This window comes from Lontra canadensis, unplaced genomic scaffold, assembly GCF_010015895.1.
Source record: "Lontra canadensis isolate GAN:19392208 unplaced genomic scaffold, GSC_riverotter_1.0 scaffold40, whole genome shotgun sequence".
Taxonomy (NCBI): domain Eukaryota; kingdom Metazoa; phylum Chordata; class Mammalia; order Carnivora; family Mustelidae; genus Lontra; species Lontra canadensis.
Window position 1 is genome coordinate 4,871,536 of NW_022631034.1, and position 23,303 is coordinate 4,894,838.

General features: G+C 37.1%; 1 protein-coding gene across 4 annotated transcripts in view; it reads right to left on the reverse strand.

Moving 5' to 3' along the window:
• The window catches only part of PTGER3 (prostaglandin E receptor 3), a 185,516-nt gene that overhangs the window by 128,083 nt on the left and 34,130 nt on the right, over nucleotides 1-23,303 (reverse strand). The window contains exon 4 of one of the 4 annotated variants that reach the window (XM_032870102.1): nucleotides 20,086-20,852. The exons of the other annotated variants lie outside the window; for them this stretch is intronic. Within the exon in view, the coding sequence (XP_032725993.1) occupies nucleotides 20,662-20,852 (191 nt within the window). The 3' untranslated portion in view covers nucleotides 20,086-20,661. Of the gene's footprint in view, nucleotides 1-20,085; nucleotides 20,853-23,303 lie in introns of those variants that run through there. 4 annotated transcript variants of the gene reach the window in all.

The following is a 23,303-nucleotide window of genomic DNA, read 5'->3' on the forward strand; positions in this document are numbered from 1 at the left end:
AATGTTTGAGTTTTTATGAGCTACATGTGTTCGAGTATTTAGGCTAAAAGGATAACATTGGGAATGAGTATTCAGCTAATTTGCAGTTGTTTCTTTTGTAACCAGCATATGAGAAACACGTGGCCATTTGACAGGTAGTGGAGGTGAGATGGAACTTCTTGCTCAAGCAAAAGCAGGTTATTTGATTAATTTCATTATGGTCTTTTGGGGTACCTGGCTGGCTCAGTCAGTAAAGCATGTTACTCTTCATCTTGGGGTCATGAGTTCGAATTCCATGTTGGGGTGGAGTAGAGTTCACTTAAAAGGTAGATAGATAGATGGATATATAGATAGAATTGCCTTCTGGACTGGGATTCATTTCACAGGCTCCCTTCTGATTCATATGTAAGTGACCCAGAGCTGCCGTGTGATTGGTGATGAACATCACCTCAACACTGCTCTTTTCTCTTTCGGTCTCTGTCATTTTCATTCCGTCTGTATGTGTGTATGTCTCTCTCTCTCTCTCACTTACTCTCACTTGCCTTCTCTAAACTGATGTTGAAAAGTGAGCGACTCTACAAGGACATGACTGTGGGCTTGATCCTGGCCTCACACTTCAGAGCTGATGATACAAGGAATGTATGGGAGAAGAGCAACCCACCTGATGGATGCTGGATGGTTTGGTCCCTGCTCCCTTCTTGAAAAGCCCACCCGCTCCCCCAACAACTCCTGTCAGCAAGGCTGACTGGTATGACATCCTCTCCCCTGTCCTCTCTCCAAATTCTCAGTCTTTCCTTATAAACTTGCTTGATTTCTCTCTCTTTTCACTGCCATATTCAATATATTTCCTGAGACAGAAGATAAGTGAACAGAGAATGTATATGGAGTGAGAAGGGAGGAGAGAAATGCACTGGGAAGGAGCTCGAGGTGACCCTGGCACCAGTCCTTTCTAGGGACTCTATGGAGACTCACTCTGTGCCTCAGTCTCTGATGTGGGCACAGAAGAGAATTTTGAAAAGGGCTGCTTTTGTTTCACGTATGTTTTATCTTACCAGTACCTTCCCTCCATATTTGTCCCCCTTTCAGCTTTCGTCCTTTCCTTGGTTTCTATAAAGAAATCTCATTCCAGACCCATCACTGAATTTTAACTATTCTATGTCTCATTCTTATAAGGTCCTACTAAGAAGCTAGAGCTGATGGAAATATTGTTTCTGGGACATTAGAGAGTGGCAGTGCTTTACTATGTTATTTTTTTACCCAGAAAATGCATTTACTTTCTAAGAGGATCTTCCATGCCCTTGCTAAAAAGAACACTAGTTTTGGATTTTAGATCTTATGATGGGTACTTTAGGATCAGAAGAGATTCTCAAAATCTTTTAAAAAGAATAATAGCTCAACACATTTTTTTTTTTTACTTAATACCAAGCACCTTTCTAAATGTTTTACGTATTTTAGCTCATTTGATGCTCATAACAATCCGAGAGGAAGGGTCTACAAATACCTTGACTACAGATTAAGATATTGAGGTACAGAGATGGTAGGTACTTTACCTACAGTCATACAGCTAGTAAGTAGTAGAACTATGATCTGAACCCAAGTCATGTGGCTCCAGAATCCCTACTTTTAACCAACCATCTAATGGCTGTCAGAAAAGCCACCAAGATTGAAATTAGCTTGGGAAGAAGGCATGAGTACTAGTCTTGTCTCTGTCTCTAAGAAATTGTGTGACCTTGGCCAAGTCACTTCAACCCTGAGTCTTAGTTGAACTAAACTTGTGGTTTATGTTCTTATAATTTTTGAAAACTGTAATATTGTAATATAATAAAAATGTATATTTTGGTCTTTATCCCCAGCTCCTGAGATAGTTTTGATTGATAAAGGTGTTGCTATAATATTTGGTTTTTGTCCCCAGTTATGAAAGGGCTCCAGTAAGATAGAGGTGAAAGGGGCATCCTAAGTTTATTCTTAAGAAGCCCCTTTCAACCTCATCTAAGTTTATGTTAATGAGGTGACTTTTGGAAAGCCACTTAAGATGGGGGGCTGGTTGCCAAGGGAACTTGCCATATGGTGAGAGGATTGGAACTTTCAATCCTGCCCTCTGGCCTCCGGGGAGAAGAGCGGGGCTGGAGATGAGTCAGTCACTAATGGCCAATGACCTACTCAGTCATGCCTATGTACTGAAGCCTCCATGAAAAACCCTAACGTTGGGTGTTTCAGAGGGCTTCCAGATTGCTGAACACATGGAGGTGCTGGGAAGAAGATGTACCCAGAGAGACACAGATGCTTTGTACCTCTTCTGCATACCTTTCCCTATGCATCTCTTCCAGCTGGCTGTTCCTGAGTTGTATCCTTTTGTAATAAACTGGTATCTAGCAAGTAAACTGATTTCCTGAGTTCTGTGAGCCATTCATGCACATTACTGAACCCAATATGAGGGTCCTGGGAAGCTCTGATATATGGCTTGTTGGTCAGACGTCCAGGAAGCCTGGACTTGTGACTGGCATCTGAAGCAGGGGGTTATCTTTCAGACTGAGCCCTTAATGTGGGGGTCTGCTCTCACTCTGAATATTTAACATCATAATTGAATGGTAGGAGCCCTAGCTGTTGTTGAAGAATTAGTTGATGTGGGAAAACTCCACATGTTTGGTGTCAGGAGTGTGGAGAGTCGGGTGTAGAAGAAACAGTGTTTTTCTTTTAAAAGCAGAATCATCTTTAAATGAAATTCCAATTAGAAGCCTGATATACATGACAGATAAAAGGGAGATCTTGAGCTCAGGCTATATTAATACTCACCTTGTACTCTTTGAAATCTAACCCATCACTGTTGTCCCTAACTCCACTTTACACACACACACACACACACACACACACACACACACACACACACGGCAGCTTCTGCAGATAGGGCTCTGTTGAATCCAATTAAAATCCTCTTGACTCAATGGTCTCTACTGCCTCTTCCAGCGGTAGGAGTCTATGTATCAGTTATTTAGACAAGCCCAGGAGTAAAATATCAAAATATGACCTCCTCTCTACTATGCTCTCATGTGGAAATAGCCTAGCTTAGAGTCAGAAAAGAGAACAAGGAAACAAGTCATTCTGCCACTTGATTTCCTTTAGGACTCAAGAAAATAAGGAAATATGGTTTTAAATCCTCACCCTCTGCTATGAATGTCCCTGTGAGAAGCAAGAAGTACAGCTTCTAAGCACTTAGCTCAGTGACCAGCATCTTGGAAGCATCTGATGAATGATCACTGAGACTGAACCGAATATCATAGCAAACATATGTTGAGACTCACAACATAAGGAACTACATTGCTTGGGCAGAAGTCTTCGAGACTAATTCCATTAGGTAGTTGAAAATAAATCCCATTGACCTTATTTTTCCTCTGGCTTCAGTAAGAGTACATTGAGGGTCCTCAATGTTAAATTCCTCCCTCTTCAAACACTGAATGTGGATAGTAGAGCTGGTTGTGCTTAGTTTCTTCCCTTCATGCACATTCATCATGTGCATGATGAATGATGCACATTCATCATTAATTCACTTACTTTTCAGGATCCTGGTCCCACCTTGGTATGTATTCCCATGAAGCACAAGACATAACAGATGAGGTCCTTCTTAAAGTGTCTAGAGAGACCAAGAAAGGTCCCCCAGTTTTTGGTTTGCTCTGTAACACACCTGCTTGCTCAAGGTACACCGGTGAGCACTCCTCTGGGATGGGGGCTCTTGGTATCTGAGCTGGAGGATCCTAGTGCTCTGCTCACTTTCTTAGAAATTCACTACATACTGAACAGTGAACTGGTGTAAGCAGACATCTAGGTTTTGTAACTTAGGCTAAGATATTGGACGCGTTAGCAGTGCATTAAACCTGGGGTGATGCTCAGGAACGTTAGCGGAAGTGTGGGCGGCAGGCTCTGATGGGCTCAGAAGGGAGTCTTCCAGGATGACCTGGGGAGGCTGCTCAGGGGCGCTTTTGAGTTTTTCAGGATTTGAAATGGGTTACAGTGCATGCTTTCCTCCTGGAGGGCACTTTGCCTGTGTGGCCCAGCATAGTAACGGCAGACAGAGCAGCCAAATACAAATGGGCTGAGTGAGTGAATGGAAGATTGAGTGAGTGATAACTGAACAAATGGGGAAGCTGTGGTCCAGTGATAGGAGCACCTGACAGGAAGCAGAGAAGTGTTTTCAAGCGTTAACCTATCAAAGCCTGGGGGCTGCGTTGATACTTCTCTGTTCAGCTTCCTTACATGTCCAAAGGAGGTGGTCAGAATTTGTTTCTCTTGAATGCTCTCAGTTCTTGGAAGGGAAGTGTTTTTTTTCTATTCTGTCAACCTGTGACTCCACAGCGGCATTGCTGAGAGAGCCAGGGAAACACTTGTGGGATTCCAAGCCCAAGTTATTCAGACCTTGTGGCCAAAGGCAGTTCTGCTCCTCAGACCATCCTGTTAACCACAACTCTCCTCTCTGCCGGCCTGGAAGATCGCCCCGTGACCGCCCATCCCCTACCTCAGGCCCTCCCACAGACATAGGAATCAACACAGACAAGACTTTCCCTTCACATTACCTTACAACCTTAACATGAGTGGCAAAAGTGATGCGTTCAATGAGACTAATTTAATACTTGCAAATTAATAATTTGATTCTCTATCCAATTTAAAACTTTGTCAAATGATGGCACCAAGCGACCTTCATTGGAAAGGGATAGGAGGCATTCTGAGTGACATGTATGCCAGAAGTTTGCAGGCCATCATCTCTAATTTCAGTCTAATTATAGTTAACAATTCTTTGCTAAAGTATGTACCGTATACATCTAGCATTGGGATAAGTTCTGTAAGCCTTAATTTTTTTCAACTAAAAGCCCTTCTTGGACATCTCATATTTTTATTCATACTATTTGTACTGCAGTCACTAAAAGAAATGTAAAAGATATTTCTATGTCTACTATGTCTATATTTCAGTCTTCACTGGCTTGGAGGCTGTGGGGAGGAGAGGAAATGGGAGGGTCTGGGGCACTAAGATTAAAAGATGTGGTCTCTCATTCTAGGGCATAAGAGCCTAGTGAGGGAGCTAGAAATGGGCAGCTGACTGTCATACAGTGTCAAACAGTGAGAAGTAATCACAGAGGCATAAATAAGTTAACATGGATGCACAAGCGAGCAGTTGTTAACTCCAAATCAGACACTGTCAAAGAATTCTTAAGTAGGTCTTATTACAGTGGGCCTTAATGAATGAGTAGGATTTTCTCAAATTCTTAATTTCTCAATAAAGAAGAACATTCAAAGAAAACAGTAGGAAAAGAATTATGAAGTGCATAATGTGTTTGAGGAAAGGTTTCTCAAAAGGCTGGGATCTTGTTGATACACTGGAAAGGTGGGTTGGGACCAGTTTACTGACAGCTTTGAACACGTGACTCATTCAGGCTTTGTACAGTGGGCACTGGGAAAACACCAAAATTTTCTGAGGACACCAACTACTATATCTATTCTCCAAAGGAGAACACTGAGGCTCAGAAGAGGAAGAAACTCACTCATAGCTCAAGTACAGAGATGAAGTTTAACCCCGAGGTCCAAACACTATACTTAGTCCTTTCTTTCCTTTTCTTTTCTTTTTTTTTTTTTTTAAGATTTTATTGATTTATTTGACAGAGAGAGATACAGCAAGACAGAGAACACAGGCAGGGGGAGTAGGAGAGGAAGAAGCAGGCTCCCCGCTGAGTAGGGAGCCCTATGTGGGTCTCCATCCCAGGATCCTGGGATCATGACCTAAGCTGAAGGCAGACGCCTGAAAACTGGGCCACCCAGGTTTCAATCTACGGTCTAGCAACTTTGAAATACACAATACAGTATTATTAACTGTAGTCACTGTGCCGTCTGTTATATCCCTACGACTTATTTATTTTACACCTGGAAGTTGTACCCACCTAGTCTTAGTCTTAGTCCTTTATGGATAAAATTTGAATGATCACAATATTCCCATCCCTACTTGAAAAATTTTCTCAAATAAGACTACAGATAATAAAATGCCTTAGAGATTATCAAAGAATTCTACAAATGTTGATTATTAGATACTAAGTTATCACATTTACAACTAATGTTACTCCTGAAGATGGTATTCATGTCTTTTTGCAAAGATAAGGAAGGCTATTTAATGTTAATACTGGCTATAAATGATTGAATTTCTACTGTGCTTTGTACATATATTATTTCCTTTCACTACCTCATGATATAGGTAATGTTATCTCCAATTTACAAAGAGTAAACTGAATCAGAAAAAGATTTAAAAACTGTCCATTTGCACAGCTAGTAAATCAGGAACCAGGTTGCGAATCTATGTCTTCAAATCCCCGGACTCTTCCCTAAGGCTACCCAATGCTGCCTTCCCACAGATGATGTTAAAATCTCTCAGACTGCAGTGGCTCATAGTTGTTCTTCAGAGAGCAATGAATGATACCAACAATTTCAACACTTTCAGCAAGGATGTAAGAGTCTGATTCTGTGCTTCAAAAGAGAAGTAACTATTTCTAACCCATTTAAGGACCATGTTGTATAAATAAGTAGCAAGTTTACATGCCTCACCCAGTGAAATGAATAAAAATGTCTTTCTTGAAGAATAATTCTATTGTTGGTTAAAAAAATAAAATATGCAGCCCCTCCCTACTTATTTAATGGTATTGGTTCCTTAAAGTTATTTCAAATCTTAAAAGCCTCCTTAAACATTTACTGAATCATTTGTTTCCCTATATTTTAAAGTACATTTCTCTTTTCTTTTGGTCATGAAACTTCAATGACATAGGGATGGTAATGTACAAAAACTTGATAAATATTATTCGTGCTGGGTTTATTCTGCTAAAATATATGCTTTATACATAGTAAAACATGATCAGAGTAGATAATAAGCTGAGTTTGACTAAATTCATATTCTTGGTGACCTTTTACAGTCTGTGAGGACAATCAGATACCCCAACTAATAAAGTCATCGATATTAAAGGCCACCAGGCCTTTAATTGGAAAATAATTGCAGTAGCTCTTTTTGATAACATTTTTGTTGTTTTTTCTGAGCAGTGTTTTCCAAAAAAAGTCATAAATTGATAGGATGAATATAGAGAACTTGAAGGGTAGCTTTGAGATTAGATCCAACAACAATTCAGTTAACATCACATGAAACAGACTATAAACCACATATAAAGGGGTTAAAACAGGGCACTAACTTCAACAGCTAAATTCAGCCATCTTTTTACACCATTTCAAATGCTGTAGCCAATTTACAACTGGTTTGATGCATAAAATCATAGAATCTTGAGTTGGAAGAAGACTTTCAAAAGGTATCTCTAGTTCCTGCTTCTACAACAAACTCCCTAGTGGTTCCCTAGTATTTGTCTGAACATTTGCAACCATAGGAAACTCATTACTATCTAAAATAGCCCTTTCCACCTTAGGCACCACTGATTTTCTTCTTTTTACATTGGGTCAAAATCCTCCTCTCTGTAGCTACTTCCCATAAACCTTAGTCCAACACATAAACCTTTCATATTTCATGTGGTACCCCTTCAAGTATTTGAGATTATCTCACCATAATTCCTAGAAGAAGCTACAGTTGAGGAGAAACTTGTAAAGACAAATATTTGAAGGAATTTTAATTAAAACATTTACAGTGGTTCACTTTGAGTGCTAGAGTATTGGGAATTTTCCTTTGGTCTTTGTGTTCTTCTGCACTGCTTGAGAAAAAATATTAAAGTTCTAAATGTAATGAATGAAAATTGATACTTCACTTTGAAGAATCAGAGAATCTGAAATCTGGAATCTTATAAACATCAGGATCCCCGGGACCTAGACCCACATGGTAAGGTTTAATTAAAGATGTATCAATGACAAAATAAACCCAACAAATTATTCAATTAATCAATGATCAAAATTTATCAAAACCAATACAAATAGTCTGATCCTCATTTCTTTCTTAGAGATAATAGTCATCACCAGAGAAGTAATGGTACTAATGGCCAAGTTGTTACTATTTTCGATTCAAGTACTAAAAGGAAAAAGAACACCTCCATCCTAATGTAAACTGATTTAATATCTTTTTTTACTGTGTGTTTTCCCCAATGCCTCACAGTCCAAAAATTCCCTGGCAGTTCTGTTTTCTACTGACTTTATAGCTAGAGAAAAACAAATGACCTGAAGTTACCCAGAAATAAATTATTGTTCTGTCTGGATCTTGATAAATTTATGAGAATTTTGCACTTTAAATGATGATGAGGAGGAGGAGGAGAAGGAGGATGGAACATTGTGTGTATACTGTGAAAATTGATACTATAATGGAGTATCCACTACATTATAATCCACACTATAATGGAGTCAGAAGGCCAGAAATGGAAACTCTCATGCCATACCATTCAAGGTCAAGAATTGTCAATTACAGATGCCAACAGAAGAGAAGGCAACAGGAAAGAATCATCAGTCACAAGCCCCAACAAGAAAAGATGTGCATTGCATCTCCTGTAAGAATTGACTCCCCCCTCCCCCACCCAAAAATGAACTGACTTCCCCAGCAACTCAGACAATGAGAAACTGTCATCACCTTGAACTCTTGCCTTTCTCCAATGGGATTTTGTTCAAAGAAACGCCTCCCAACTTCTTCCTTCTCCATAAAATAACATTCACTTCCTTTGTTGGACCAGCCTATGGTTTTTGCCATAGTTTGTTTGCCCTGAATTGCAATTCTCTGCTATTCCCAAATAAATCCATTTTTTGCTAGCAAAATGACTGTTTTTATTTTTAAGGACAAAAATACCAAGTGGTTTGTCTGCATTGTTTCTTCTAATATTTATAGTTATCCTATAAACTAGAAATTATTATCCCCATGGTCCTTACTAGATCAGAAAATTGAGGTGGCAGACATATGTTATACTAATCTGCATTAGATAGTGATAAGAAAGCATTCACTGATTTGACCAGATCCTATTTGTTGTTTCTCAGACAAGAACTACCATACTGAGATCCACCTTTCTGCTTGTATGCCTTATTATTTATTTTTCCTAGATTTTACTTGATGATGTTATCATAGGGACTTTTCAAAATACTTCTTCTGGGTTCCTCAAAAAATTAAAAATGGAACTACCATATTATCCAGCAATTCCACTTCTGGGTATGTATCTGAAAGAAACAAAATCACTGTCTCAAAGAGATATCTGCACCCCCATGTTCATGGCAGCGTTATTTACAATAGCTTAGACACGGAAACCGCCTAAGTGTTGTGTGTGTGTGTACACACACACACACACACACACATATATATATATATAATAGGATGGAGTTTATTCATCCATGAAAAAAAATAAATTTTGCCACTTGCAACAACATGGATGTACCTTGTGAACATTATGGTAAGTAAAATAAAGACAAAGACTGTATGGTATCATGTATATGTAGAATCTGCAAATACCAAATTCATGAAACAGATAGTAGACCAGTGGTTGTAAGAGGTGGGGAGCAGGGCTGTGTGGGGAGGAAATAGGTAAAGATGGTCAAAAGCTATAAACTTCTAGTTATGAGATAACTAAGTTCTAAGATGTAATGTGCAGCATGGTAACTATAGTCAATAATATTGTATTGTATATTTGAAAGTTGCTAAGAGAGTAAATCTTAAAAGTTGTTATAAGAAAAAATTGTAAGTATGTGAGCTGATGGATGTATAAACTAGACTTGTAGAGATCATTTTGCAATATACTGCATATATATCATTATGTTGTACAGCTTAAATGAATACAATGTTCTATGACAATTATATCTCAGTAACACTGGAGAATAAATAAATAAATAAATAAATAAACCACAAAACCTCTTCTGTGCTACTGGAACCATTTCCTTATCTCACAATGACATACACTAAGCCATAAAGAAAACTTGAATTTCTTTATTTTGCTGTTTCTTGTAAGTTCTTCCTCTTCCTATAAGTTGACCCACATCCTTATTTTCTCACCCTAAGTCTTGAGAAGGTTGGATAAAATTTGTGTCCTTGTGAGGGCATTCAGCCGCCATTAGAAACTGGACTTAAGTCTTCTGATCTTCCTTTTAACATTAATGACAATAATTTATAATAACATAATAACCCTTTATTGAGTCTTATTAATGTGTCAGGGACTAGGTAAGCATTTGCATGAATCATTTCATTAAATATTTGCAAAAAAATTTGTTAACTTTAGATAAAATTATTATCTTCATTTATACCTAAAGAACTAAGGTTTAGAAAGGTTAATTTTTTTAGATGTATTTATTTATTTTAGAGAAAAAGAGACAGGGAGAGAGCAAAGGGAGGGGCAGAAGAAGAGGGAGAGAGAAACCTCAAGCAGACTCCCTGCCAAGTGCAGAGCCCGACTCAGGGCTCTATCCCAGGACCCTGAGATCATGACCTGAGCTGAAAACAAGAGTCAGATGCTTAACCAATTGAGCCACGTGGACACCTCAAAAGGTTAAGTTAATTTGATTAAAGTCAGTGTACTAATAAGTTAACAGAATGAGGCCGGGCCACCAAACATAGTCTTTTTTCTTATCCTCTCAAACACAATGTTATGTGCTTGGGTCTCCCAAAATAATATTAAGGAATGAGTGCAGAAATAAGGATGTGTTTTGCCACCTTAGCAATATGGTTTATGGATTCCTCAAGCAATTGATAGTGCTACTGTGGCTACTATTATCACTATCGATACAATCCAATAATAATACCTCCTACATAGATATTGTATCCATCACTCTTCTGGAATATTTACATATTTAATCCTCCTAGCTATCCTATAAAGTGCAAAAATCTCAATTCTTCATATACAAAAATCATAGCTTAAGGAATTACTTTCAGGCTCCACAGGTATTAAACCAAAGTTTGATCCCAGGTCTTACTCCAAAACACATTCTTTTTTTTTCTCCAAGATTTTGTTTATTTATTTGTCAGAGAGAGAGCATGAAACCAGATGCCAGGCTCAGTCTCATGACTCATAAGATCATGACCGGAGCCAGAAGCAAGAGTCGAACACATAGCCCACTGAGTCACCCAGACGCCCCATAGGATACTCATCTCCTGAAAGAAGATCCTACTTATCTAGCTGACATCTTAGTTGTCTCTTGCCTTTCTCTAAGAATATCATTCTCTCCCTTCCAAACGGTTATCTTGGGCAATTGAGAAAGATCCCCTAAGTCTGAGAGGATCGTTTTTCATCCAATGAAATGAAGAATGGCATTCCCCTTTAAGGAACTTCAAGTAATGTGTGTAATCATTCATTGCTATTTTAATTTTTTCCTAAATGTATTCTCATATTAAAACTTACTCTCAAGAAATAATGTCAATAAATTACATTATTTTAAAAATTATATTATTAATAACAAACCATACAAAAATCTCCAGTCTCCATCTCTCATGCAAATTACACAGAAGATGGCAGACAAATGGGAATTTACCCTTCAAATATTTGCCCGAAGCATTGATTCATTTGATTTGGTTTAATTAACCACCAATTAGTAAAAAAATTTAAGTAAAGATTTTCATGTAATTGGATTGAGCCCATTCTGAATAAAAGTTAATTGATCCCTAGATGGCTGAGAATGTTAACTACTATAATTATGTTGCAACAGTAGAGATAACATGCAAAATTAGACCAAAGATAAACTCCAAGCTCTATCGATTTTTCAAGTTACACAGCTATTGGTGGGTTACCACTTGAATCCATTTCCTGATAACAGAATTCAAGTTTTGGAGATGCCAAGATTTTATTCCCTGGAGCAAAGTATTCTGGATACTTTCTAATCAGTCTGACCAGTTCTGCAGAAATCAGAGCAGCTAGTTGAAGAGAATATTGGTGAATGAATAAAATGTCAGATGTACCAAATAGATTTTGCCTGCTAGGAACAAAGGAAGAAACACTCAAAAACAGAGAGCAATTTTTCTCTTAATTTCTTCTCTTAAGTGGAAAACATTATCCACTCTGGAACTACAGTATATTTTGCAGGAAGAAGTTTGAGCAAACCTCAAAATTAAGCCTGGGGGATGATAAACAGAATGGTTTTACTCCTGACAAAGGCTTGTTCTCCTTCTCTTCTATCTTGAAATGTACATACTCTTCCAGGAGGCCTCCTGTAATTAGGAAGCAAAAGTACTTAATGCTTTCCAGCTTCTCAGTAAGGCTGCTCCTGAGTTACCTTATAAGCAGGAGAGGTAGTGTGAAAGGAAAACCACAACAAAAATGAAACAAAAGACAAAGGGGTTGCAAGAGATGTATACTTAGTAATCTAAATCGTGATAAATCCGCATCCGAAAAACCCACAGGCCTGGACGGAAGTGGAAAGGCAGCCTTTCCGTGCAACCGTCTGCTGCTAGGTGGCTGATACTCCTCCACTTCAGGCACAAGTCCATCTCCAGCAATAAGGAAGAGTCAGAATGTTTGCAGGATTGTGCACATGACCAGGTTGGGCGTATGGACGTTCAGATTTTTGCTAAGAAACTCGTTAGCAGACTCCAGTCAGTACTGTTGGAAAACCTGCTTACCCTCTGCTGCTCAATATTGTCTGTGGCTATTTGAAAATGCCCAAGCATCATGATAGTCAAAACTTTCTGTCATGGGGCTTTCATGGAGACCTCAAAGATAAACTTGAAGCTTCAGAAAATAATCACAGTAGTAATTCTTTGCTCAGGGATCATCAGCCATAAAAAGAAAAAAATGAAATCTTGCCATTTGCAACAATATGGGTGGAGCTAGATAGTATAATGCTAAGTAAAATAAGTCAGAGAAAAACAAACACCGTATGTGGAAACAAACAAAAAAAATGAAAACAAAAACAAAGGAAAAAAAGAAGAGAGACAAATCAAGAAACAGACTCTTAACTATAGAGAATAAATTGATGGTTACCAGAGGGGGGCTTGTGGGGGGATGGGTGAAACAGGTGATGGGATTAAAGAGTATACGTAGGTGAGCACTGAGTAATGTATAGAAGTACTGAATCACTGCATTATACACCATCACATACACAGACATACACACATACACACAGTGATAAACCCAAGTGTATGAAAATCTACATGTCCTAATCTTTGCGATATTTACTGAGCCAAAAATAAAGAAGTAAATAAGATCCATCACATTTAACAACAAGAACTAGGATTTGGTAGTTTGGATGAGGAGCAAGGGGAAAGCAGGCAAAATACCTTAACAAGAAGAAGACATGGCCTCTGTATTCAAGGATCTTGTGATTTGGTTGAGAAAAGAGAACAATCTCAGAGGAGAGGGAAAACAAGAACCTTAAAAATTCTTTTTAGAGAAAAAAGAAACAGAAACATTTTATGGGACTGCTATCTATGTCTCCCAGAGGTTTTCTATGGTTGTTTTTCAAGGTTCAAAAGAAAAGAACTTCTCTGTGTTTAGTTGACAAGATTAGCTGCATGACATTCCAGAGAGACAGGAGAATCACGTTTTTTCAGTTAGAAGATACCACACAGATAGACCAACCCTGATCATACAGATGAGGGAACTAAATTTAAAAGAAGCTACTGTATCTTTCTTAAACACACACACCCTATGTGGGACCAGAACCAGTTTTCTAATATCACTTGGGTGTTCTGCTGAATGCCCAATACTAAATTAGCAAGACTGTGCAATAGTTGCTTAAGATGAGATATTATAATTAATTTTTAATGTTGTTCCATCAATGAACATAATAAAATAAATTAACCATCAACTACTTGTATAGTGCTTTCAAAAATGTCCTTATGTGGGGCACCTGGGTGGCTCAGTGGGTTAAAGCCTCTGCCTTCAGCTCAGGTCATGGTCTCAGGGTCCTGGGATCGAGGCCCGCATCGGGTTCTCTCTGCTCATCAGGGAGCCTGCTTCCCTCTCTCTCTCTGCCTGCCTTTCTACTTGTGATCTCTCTCTGTCAAATAAATAAAATCTTAAAAAAAAAAAGGTCCTTATCTTCATTGTCTTATTTAATCCTAACAGTTTTCTGCTGATGAGAAAATTATTGGTTTCCTGAGTGGTTTACTGAATTGTCAAGGACAGATAACCAATGAATAGCAAATCAGATAATTGGACATAAGTGTTCTGACTCCTTTCCCAATGTTGGAAATGTTTCTCTTTCATCATGACCCAAAAAATTTTACAGAGCATTTTAATGAAATGATTTCATTTTAAAAATACTTTAAAATATTTTAAATTAAACATATAGTATCTTAGTAGCAGTCAATATTAATTAATCAAATTAACAAATAAATTATTTAAGCTATCAATGAAAATTATGCTGAAGGGATAGTAATATAAATAATTCAAAATTGTCATGGTAAGGAGAAAATCTGAGATAAGGATAAGAGCCAAGAATATCTAATTAGGGCTGTGCAACATTTAAGGCAGTGGTTCCTCATCAGATCTTGGTAATAAATCAATCATCAGCCTCACTCAAAATATATATATATATATATAAAAATCCTGAATTCACTAACTAACTTTATATCTTAAACAACTGGTAAAAAAAAAAAAAAAAACAAGTCTCATACATGCCTAAGCCATGTATGAGAAGAGAAATAATCAAGATTAAAGGGGATCAATGAACTAAAAACCAGAAACACAGTAGAACAGATCAACCAACCTAGAAATTGTTTTCTTGAAAGAATTAATAAGGTCGATAAACCATTGGCCAGACTTATCCAAAAGAAAAGAGAAAGGATCCAAATTAATAAAATTATGAATGAAAGGGAGAGATCACAACTAACACCAAAGAAATAGAAATAATTATCAGAAACTATTATCAACAACTATATGCCAATAAATTAAGCAACTTGGAAAAAATGGATGCCTTCCTGGAAACCTATAAACTACCAAGATTGAAACGGGAAGAAACTGACTACCTGAATAGACAAATAACCAGTAACTAGATTAAGCAGTGATCAAAAACCTCCCAAAAAACAAGAGTCCAGGACCTGATGGATCTCCTGCGGAATTCTACCAAACATTCAAAGAAGAAATAACACCTGTTCTCCTGAAGCTGTTTCAAAAAATAGAAACAGAAGAAAAACTTCCAGACTCATTCTATGAGGCCAACATTACCTTGACCCCAAAACCAGGCAAAAACCCCATCAAAAAGGAGAATTTCAGACCAATATCCCCGAAGAATATGGATGCCAAAATTCTCAACGAGATCCTAGCTAATAGAATCCAACAGTACATTGAAGGATTATGCATCAGGACCAGGTGGGATTTATCCCTGGGATGCAAGGGTGGTTTAACATTCACAAATCAATCAATGTGCTAGAACATATTAATGAGAAAGAAGAACCACATGGTCCTCTCAATTGGTGCAAAAAAAAAGCATTTGACAATATACAGCATCCATCCTGATTAAAACTTTTCAGAGTGTAGGAATAGTTGTTCAACATCATTAGCCTTTGGAGAAATTCAAATCAAAACCACATTGAGATACCACCTGATACCAGTTAAAATGACAAAAATTGACAAGGCAAGAAACAAAAAATGTTGGAAATGTTGTGGAGACAGGGGAACTCTCTTAGACTATTGGTGGGAATGCAAGTTGGTGCAGCCACTCCTACAGTGTGGAGGTTCCTCAAAAATTAAAAATAGAGCTACCCTATGACCCAGCAATTGCACTACTGGGTATTTACCTGTAAGATACAGATATAGTGAAGGGCCACATGCACCCCAATGCTCATAGCAGGAATGTTCATGATAGTCAAACTGTGGAAGCCAAGGAGCCAAGATCCCCTTCAACAGACAAATGGATAAAGATGATTTGGTCCATATACACAATAGAACATTACTCAGCCATCAGAAAGAATGAAAACCCAACATTTCCATCAACATGGACAGAACTGGAGATGATGCTGAGTGAAATAAGTCAAGCAGAAAAAGTCAATTATCATATAGTTTCACTTATTTGTGGAACATAAAGAATAGCATGGAGGGCATTAGGAGAAGGAAGGCAGAAATGAAGCAGGGAAAATCAGAGGGAGAGATGAGCCATGAGAGACTATGGACTTCAGGAGACAATCCAAGGGTTTTAGAAGGAAGCGGGGTGAGAGGATGGGTTAGCCGGGTGATAGGTATTAAGGAGGGCACATATTGCATGGAGCACTGGGAGTTACATGCAAATAATGAATCCTGGAACACTGCATCAAAAACTAACGATGTACTGTACAGTGACTAACATATCATAGTTAAAAAAATCATTCCATATGAAATATCAATATCGTTTCTCCAAAAGTTACTCCGAAAGAACCACAAATTTTTTCACCACAATTCTTGAAAACGCTCAGAAAAAAAAAAAAGTTTAAATCAACAAGGAATGTTGAAAATAAATACAAATAGCTTTTTCTCTAAAAATGGCTTTTCATGGATCTGCTCAAGGAGAAGTGTCCAAACCACTGATTCATGAAAATTGACTTGCAATTTTATGCACACCTCATACAGCTGTCCAATTCATGTACACACATCCAGAATGTAGGATGGTTTGGTATCAAAGAGTTGTTTCCAATAGACAAATACTTCAGTGTTTTAAGATCTCATTTCCATCTTCCTCAATAAGGCTAGAAAAATGCAAAGATAAATGTCATTAATTGCTCCAGACTTTTCCCTGTAGAGAAACACAAACTGTAAACATCAATACAGCATTTTACTAATAGCTTTAAGTGTTGGCCTAAAGCATCATTAATTTTACATTTGTAAGAAGATCTGTAAGTGTATGCCTTGCATTCTCACTGAAAGGATCAATCAGTAAAGTCATCCTTGCTGTCTTCCTTCTAAATTGCAATGCAGACATTGAACATGCAGAAGTGTGAATTTGTATGTATCTGTATACATGTAACATAACAAAGTTACTTAACAGAAAGTTACATTCTAACCATTTATTTTGTGTGTGTGGGTAGGGCATTGCATTTTTCAAGTGGGGTGATTTTTTTTTTTATTGACTTTTAAATAGCTTCTTTTTACATCTCTCTTGCTGGGTTAGCACAAGTGAAAACTGAAACAAGCTCTTTTTTGTAAGGCAAAGGCATCACTGAATTACTTGTAATTTAAAAAAAAATAGTACTTTTACTTTCGACCTGTTTTTAGTGAGTAGCCTATGCTTCCCCTCTTCTGGTTGGATTGTCTTATTTTCTTTTCCCCATGTGATGGCATTTTTTTTAAATGATTGCAGTTCTTCTTTTAATAATTCTATCCCTGATTATGTTGTGGGCATATAATGAGATATCAGGGAATTTTGGCATTCACAGGGAAGCAATTATGTTGACTTAACTCCAGTTTTAGATTTTGGCTTTCTAACCAAACATGGAAAGCTGTGAGGTTCCTTGAATCATAAAGACTCTCTCACAGGGAGAATTCCTAACCTGTGTCCAAATATTTCTAAGGCATCCACAGACAGAATTCAGGAGGGCTGTAAAGTCTCTGACACTCTGTAAAAATTTTCTGTGCTTTTTGTGAGGAGGGGAGCCATATCTTTCATCTGATTACCAGTGGGGGGTGGGGGGGGGGCTCTGATCCCAAAGTGATCAAAAGTCAGTGTTCTATCAGGTATGTTCTAGTTAAATCTAATTTGAAAAGACCACAATTTGTGCAACTTGTTTCAGAATTATGTTCTTCCCATGTTCTTGTCAAAGTTAAATTCAAGCACCCTTGTTTTTATATTCAAAGCCTTCTTTTAGAAACTGCTTAAGAATGTTGGGCATAAACACTGATTATCCATAGATCTTCTTACTTGGCCTCAGAAATCTACAGTAGATTAATAAGTATTCTTCTTCTAATTTGGGGGGGTCAGATTTGGGATTTAATTTTTCAGCTTCACTTTCATACAAACCAGAAGCTTAAGGGTTCGTTATAGAGATCTGAGTTAAACTTTGGCTTCAAAATGTGTGGTAATAGCTCCGTACTTGAGGTACTGAACCACTGGCATGAGCTCAGAGAAACACAGGCCAATAAAGAGACATTTGCCCAGAGTTGGACTGCTTTTTGATAAAAATCATCTTTCAGATTAAATAAAGCTGCTGCAGTTCTGTAACACGGACCAAATAGGCCAAAATCCCATAAAAGGCAGAGTTTGGTAAATTAGTTCTCTCCTTCTAAGGCACCTGTCTGGAAACGTGAACTTAAGAGGAATTATAACAGATTTTTAAAGATCCTGGGAGAAATGGACTCATTACCTTTAGATATCCCCTTGAGAGACATATAACCCCACGGCCTCTTATCAAGAACAAAATAGGGATTGGAGACATCAATAGAAAGGTGATACTTTCTAAGAAACTGTACCTCCTCTTTTGTGAATAGGTTTATGTGATTACGGAAGTGGATCAGGGCCTGTGATGATCCGGGCATTGTTGTAGTGGTAACGCCACATTTTTGTGCAGTCATACACAAACTGACATTCTAGTGCCTACTGCTTCAGGAAATGCCAGAATGGTGTCTTTCAAATCCAAGATCTCACAGATGGCCTTGGCCTGCAAACCCTCAGACACTTAGCACCCTTGCAAGGGCCATGGCCCTTGCCCTTGCCTTTGCCTTAAGGCAGGTGTTCTCATCTGTGAGCAGTTAAGTCCCCCATAATATATTTTGCAATGGCTAAGGACATTTTTCTGATCATCATGCTAGCAAAGTATTGCTCTCATCTAGTGGATAGAGGCTGGAGATAATATTAAACAGCCTACAATGCACAGGACAGCCCCATAACAAAGAATTATTTGACCCAGTATGCCCAGAGGGCTGAGGTGGAAATCCTGCCCCAAAGCCAAACCACTTTGGCCATTCTGAGAGGTTATAGATATATGCTTATTTAGACCTATACTTCTCACAGGGCCACTAGAAGTTAGTTACCTTGAATCCCCTGGAAATGATAATTTGGGACAGTAAAGTGAAAAAGTATCCTAAAATGCCCTCTCCTTCCCAACTAACACCCATTCCTTTCTCCAAAATACAGGTTAACTGTCATCTTCTACAGGAAATGATTTCCTATTTTAGTTTCACCTTTCCTATATGCTTTCTCTAATAGAAGCTCTGATCAAATTCTTTACTATTCCCTACAATATTATACATTCATTGACAGCTGAGTTTTTAGGAAAAAAATCTTTGTGTCTTAACACCTACCGGAATGCTTGGCACATCATAGGTACAACAACAAATACATGTTGAAGTAAAGAACAAGCCTGGAGGACTGGGTTGGATTCTGAGTACCCAACCTCCAAATTGGATTTGCTCAAAACTGGTGTGGGTGAGCAAAGTGGTATCAGTGAGCACAACAACACCCCAAGAATATCTAAGGATGTCTTGAACCCATGTCCTTCAAGGACCTGAAACTGGGCAGTTTCTCATTTTATGGTATGTAGGTTCAACAACATCGTGGTGGTATTTCTGGTCTACCAGAAGTTATCATCATGACGTTTATCTGATGCTACAGGGCAAAGACTATAGAGATCATAAAATCTGGTTGGGAGCCTAGAGCCCCATGGGAGAAGGAACGGTCAGAGCTCTCCCTAATTATCTTTTCTTAGGAGGAAGAAGCCTGGTGTGCTACTTTTGTTGAGCTTGGCTTAGCAGCCTATATTCTATAGAACATCTCCCTTCACTAAATAAGGAAGAGGTAGATTGACCTGAATGAGCACATAGAAGAGAGTATTGGGTAAGTCCAAAGGGTGTCTCTGACAGTAATCAGCTCACACCAATACCCCAGTACAAATCTATCAAAGGGTCTGACTGCAAGCAAGGACAATTCCTTGGTTGGCTGCCTATAGATTATACTAGAATCCACAAAGGAGAGGATGAACTAAATTGAGATGATTTATAAATGTGCTTTTGTATTAATAACAAAAAATCTGGGATTATAACATGAATAGATATCACATTGAAAATGGGAAAAGGGCACCTCAGATCTACAGAAAATCAGTGATAATTTGTACTGTACACAGTTATGGAATGTAAAACAAAATGGTATTATCGAGTTAGCATAATGCTGCTGCATATTACATTGTGCTGTTATTTGACAAAGCGTGTCAAATAGGATTTCAGAAAAATATTTAACACAATTTTTAAAAATATTCCTGACATGAGTTGGCATCAGGAAAAAAAGACAGGAACGTTTCAGAACATTCAGCTTTATTTTCCATTGACAAGCACAACATGAAAAACACACATTTATTAAGTACACAGACTAGCTATGACTTGAATGCCATCAAAATTCTGATGTAGTTTTCAAAGTCTCTTTTATTTTGTCTCCACAATCCTGAAGGCTAGCATTTAAAATATACTGGAAGAGGTGTTTACCTATGCTGGGGATAAGTCCAAAAAAACTTTACATGGAGATGACAAAAGTGTATCTTCCCACTTAGTCAAGTGGGTAGGGATAGGAGGCTGCATAGGAAAGATGGAGAAACATACGTTTTCTATGCTGAGTTTTACATTATTGATTAAAGTGTCAATGATTTCAGTTCTTGCTAAATATGCCATGTAAATAGTACTTACACTCATTTATGTAAACAGATGAAGATAATCAGTGCCTATTTTAAACTTTTTTTGTGTAAAGAAATGTTCAACTTTATGCTATTTGTCCATACACATTAGGTAAGAGAAGAGGGAGAAAGTAAAATATTTCATACAAATTCCATACATACATGGAAGGAAGAGAATTTAGTAGTCAGTGATGACTGGAGTGAACTTAACACCTGATCTTACAGAAAAGAATACTGGCCACTCTTTGCTTTTTCCTACTGACACTCACATGATAAAGATAAATGTGGTGCCTTCCTCTCTTTGATTCCGTGGAAGGGCCTAAAAGGATGAAGAAATTTAACAAATTGGAAATGTACAAGGTTCCCTCCATGTCTTTCTTTATGTTCTCTACACCCCCTCCCTTTGCGTACTTGACATAAGTACATTTTCAAAAGTTGAAAGAACACTGGAGTGTATCAGTAAGTCATATGCATTTTTCTGTGTTTAACATTATTGCTTTGACTCTACACAAACAGAAAATTTAAAAAAAAATTTTCAAACAACTGTTGAAGTTTGGTGATTGGCTACTTTTTGTCTAGATATCTGATCCACTTTAATTAAGAAGCCAAAATATTCTGTTTCTAAAGCAATTGACAAAAGAATGTAAGAGCTGCACTTTTTAAAATAACTTCAGGGGTAGAATCATCTCCAAACGCTCAAAAACTTTGAAAAATCTGATTTTGTTCCTCATGATCATCTCTTTCCTTCTTATCTTTACTCCCATGATAAAATTGTTCCGTCAAAGCAGACTTACTAAAAAACAGAATTAGATCCGTTTCATATATTAAATCATAAGCATGTTAGAAATATGAAGCTGTTCTCTATCCTCTTAAAAACAATCCCAATTTCACCAACAGTAAATATTTCTATTACTTTCTCTTTGTTGAGAAAATGAATAAACAGGTTGGAGGTAAGGGGTTTGGGGTCACAGTCTCATTCCTAATGAAGAAATATGTAATCCAGTAAATATTTAGGTTGTTGATAATATTAAATTGATTGACTTAAAATTCTGAAAATGAAAGAATTTTGATTCTCAATAGAGAAAGTAAGTGATATATAAATGAATATGGATGGTATATATCTGATTCTGTTTTTCCATAATCAAAATGTACTCAGTTTATGGTATCATTATGTCATGGTTTAAAATTCAACTTGTATAAATTATAAATCTTTAAAATAGAGTCCTTGTTTTAGGAATTATAAAATAGAGAATATATAAAATAAAAATTCTGTCCTCTATTGTTCCTTAAAAGAGTAGAGAACAGGGACAAGTGAGAAAGAAAATGTTAAGGAGCATGTTTTGAGGATATCTTTCCATCTGACTTTAACATGAATTGTTGATTTTCTTATAAAAAAATAATAATTCCTTAACTCTAGACTTGGGAAAGTCTTTCTGAGAAGGGCATAGTCTCAGTTTTTCCTTTGTCACTTTGAGAACAAGTTCACTCTGCACTATTCTTACTTTCTTCCGTTTTATGCAAGGTGGCTCAATCTGAAAAAGGTATTCAAAGAAGACAGCTAAAAGATTTTACTGGATAACTAGAGATATGAATTCCTAATAAAATTGAAATCTTTTGGGTAACTCAGCTTAATATGAAATTTCTTATGAAATCAGTATCTATATAAAGGATTCCAGTCTAACGGAATTAGATTTTAATTTTAACATTTTCCCTAATTCTCTGTTTCATGCTTCATATGTAATCAATCACTAGTTAGTTGTCTTAGAATACCGAACTGCTACAGCTCTTTAACAAATGTGCATGTGAGTTTTAGGTTGATTTTCAAATTTTGTATATTGGCTCTATCAAAATCTATGTTAGGAAACATCACAGATGTATGCCATCTCTTTTCAGAATTTTATTGCAATTCAGTTAACAGTCCTCTGAATGTAGCCACAGTATTAAATAGTCCTCCTTTTTAAAATGATATAATCTTATTCATTACACAATTCTGCACATTTACTAAAACCTCAGTTTTGCGATTTTGGGATGTATGCGAGCATAAAACCATCAATAAACTTCTCTGAAGATTTGGCATGGGTGATGGTCTAAGCTTTCACATGGGTAAATCATAGAAATTTTAATTTTCCACATTAAGCTTTTAATATGTTCTTAGGAATAAATACTTTGCAGTCTTTCTAAGTCACTCATCTTCTGGTATCCTGTTTATTTCGAGAACAGCTTTTGGGGTTAAATATTAAAAAATAAATAGGAATATATGTGCTTAAACTGTCAACAATAAAAATTTTTCTACTTTCTGTCTCTGATTTAATCCCAGTACAAAAGAACCATTAAGTGATTGCTGACACGGAAAGATTGAAACTAATCACAAAGTAGGACTCAAAGCCAACAGATAAAAAGTATCAATGAATAAAAGATCTAATTCACTGGAAAATCTATTATTAGAATTTTGTCACAGATTGACCACCATTGAAAAATAGTTATGTCTTGAGAGTTTCTAGTTGGTCCATCACTCTATGCCAGCATGGTCCCAAGATCTCTTACAGTTAATTTTTACACGAGCTTCCACAATTTTATTCTACAACGCAGTCAAGAGATTTTTTATATAATAAAGAAGTGTACACTTTTTGTGCACTTTTTGATTCATAATCATTTAAATCTGTCAAGATTAAACAGATCTACTTAAAAATATCCTGGCATACAGCCTTAGGCAAATTTTGATAAATCTTAAGATAAAACATTTAAAGTAGTTTTGAGATATCCACTGCACCGATTTTATTTGAAACGTAAAATATTCTTATTGGATATAGCACATCATCCTTCTCTTCTATGACAGCTTAGCTGCATA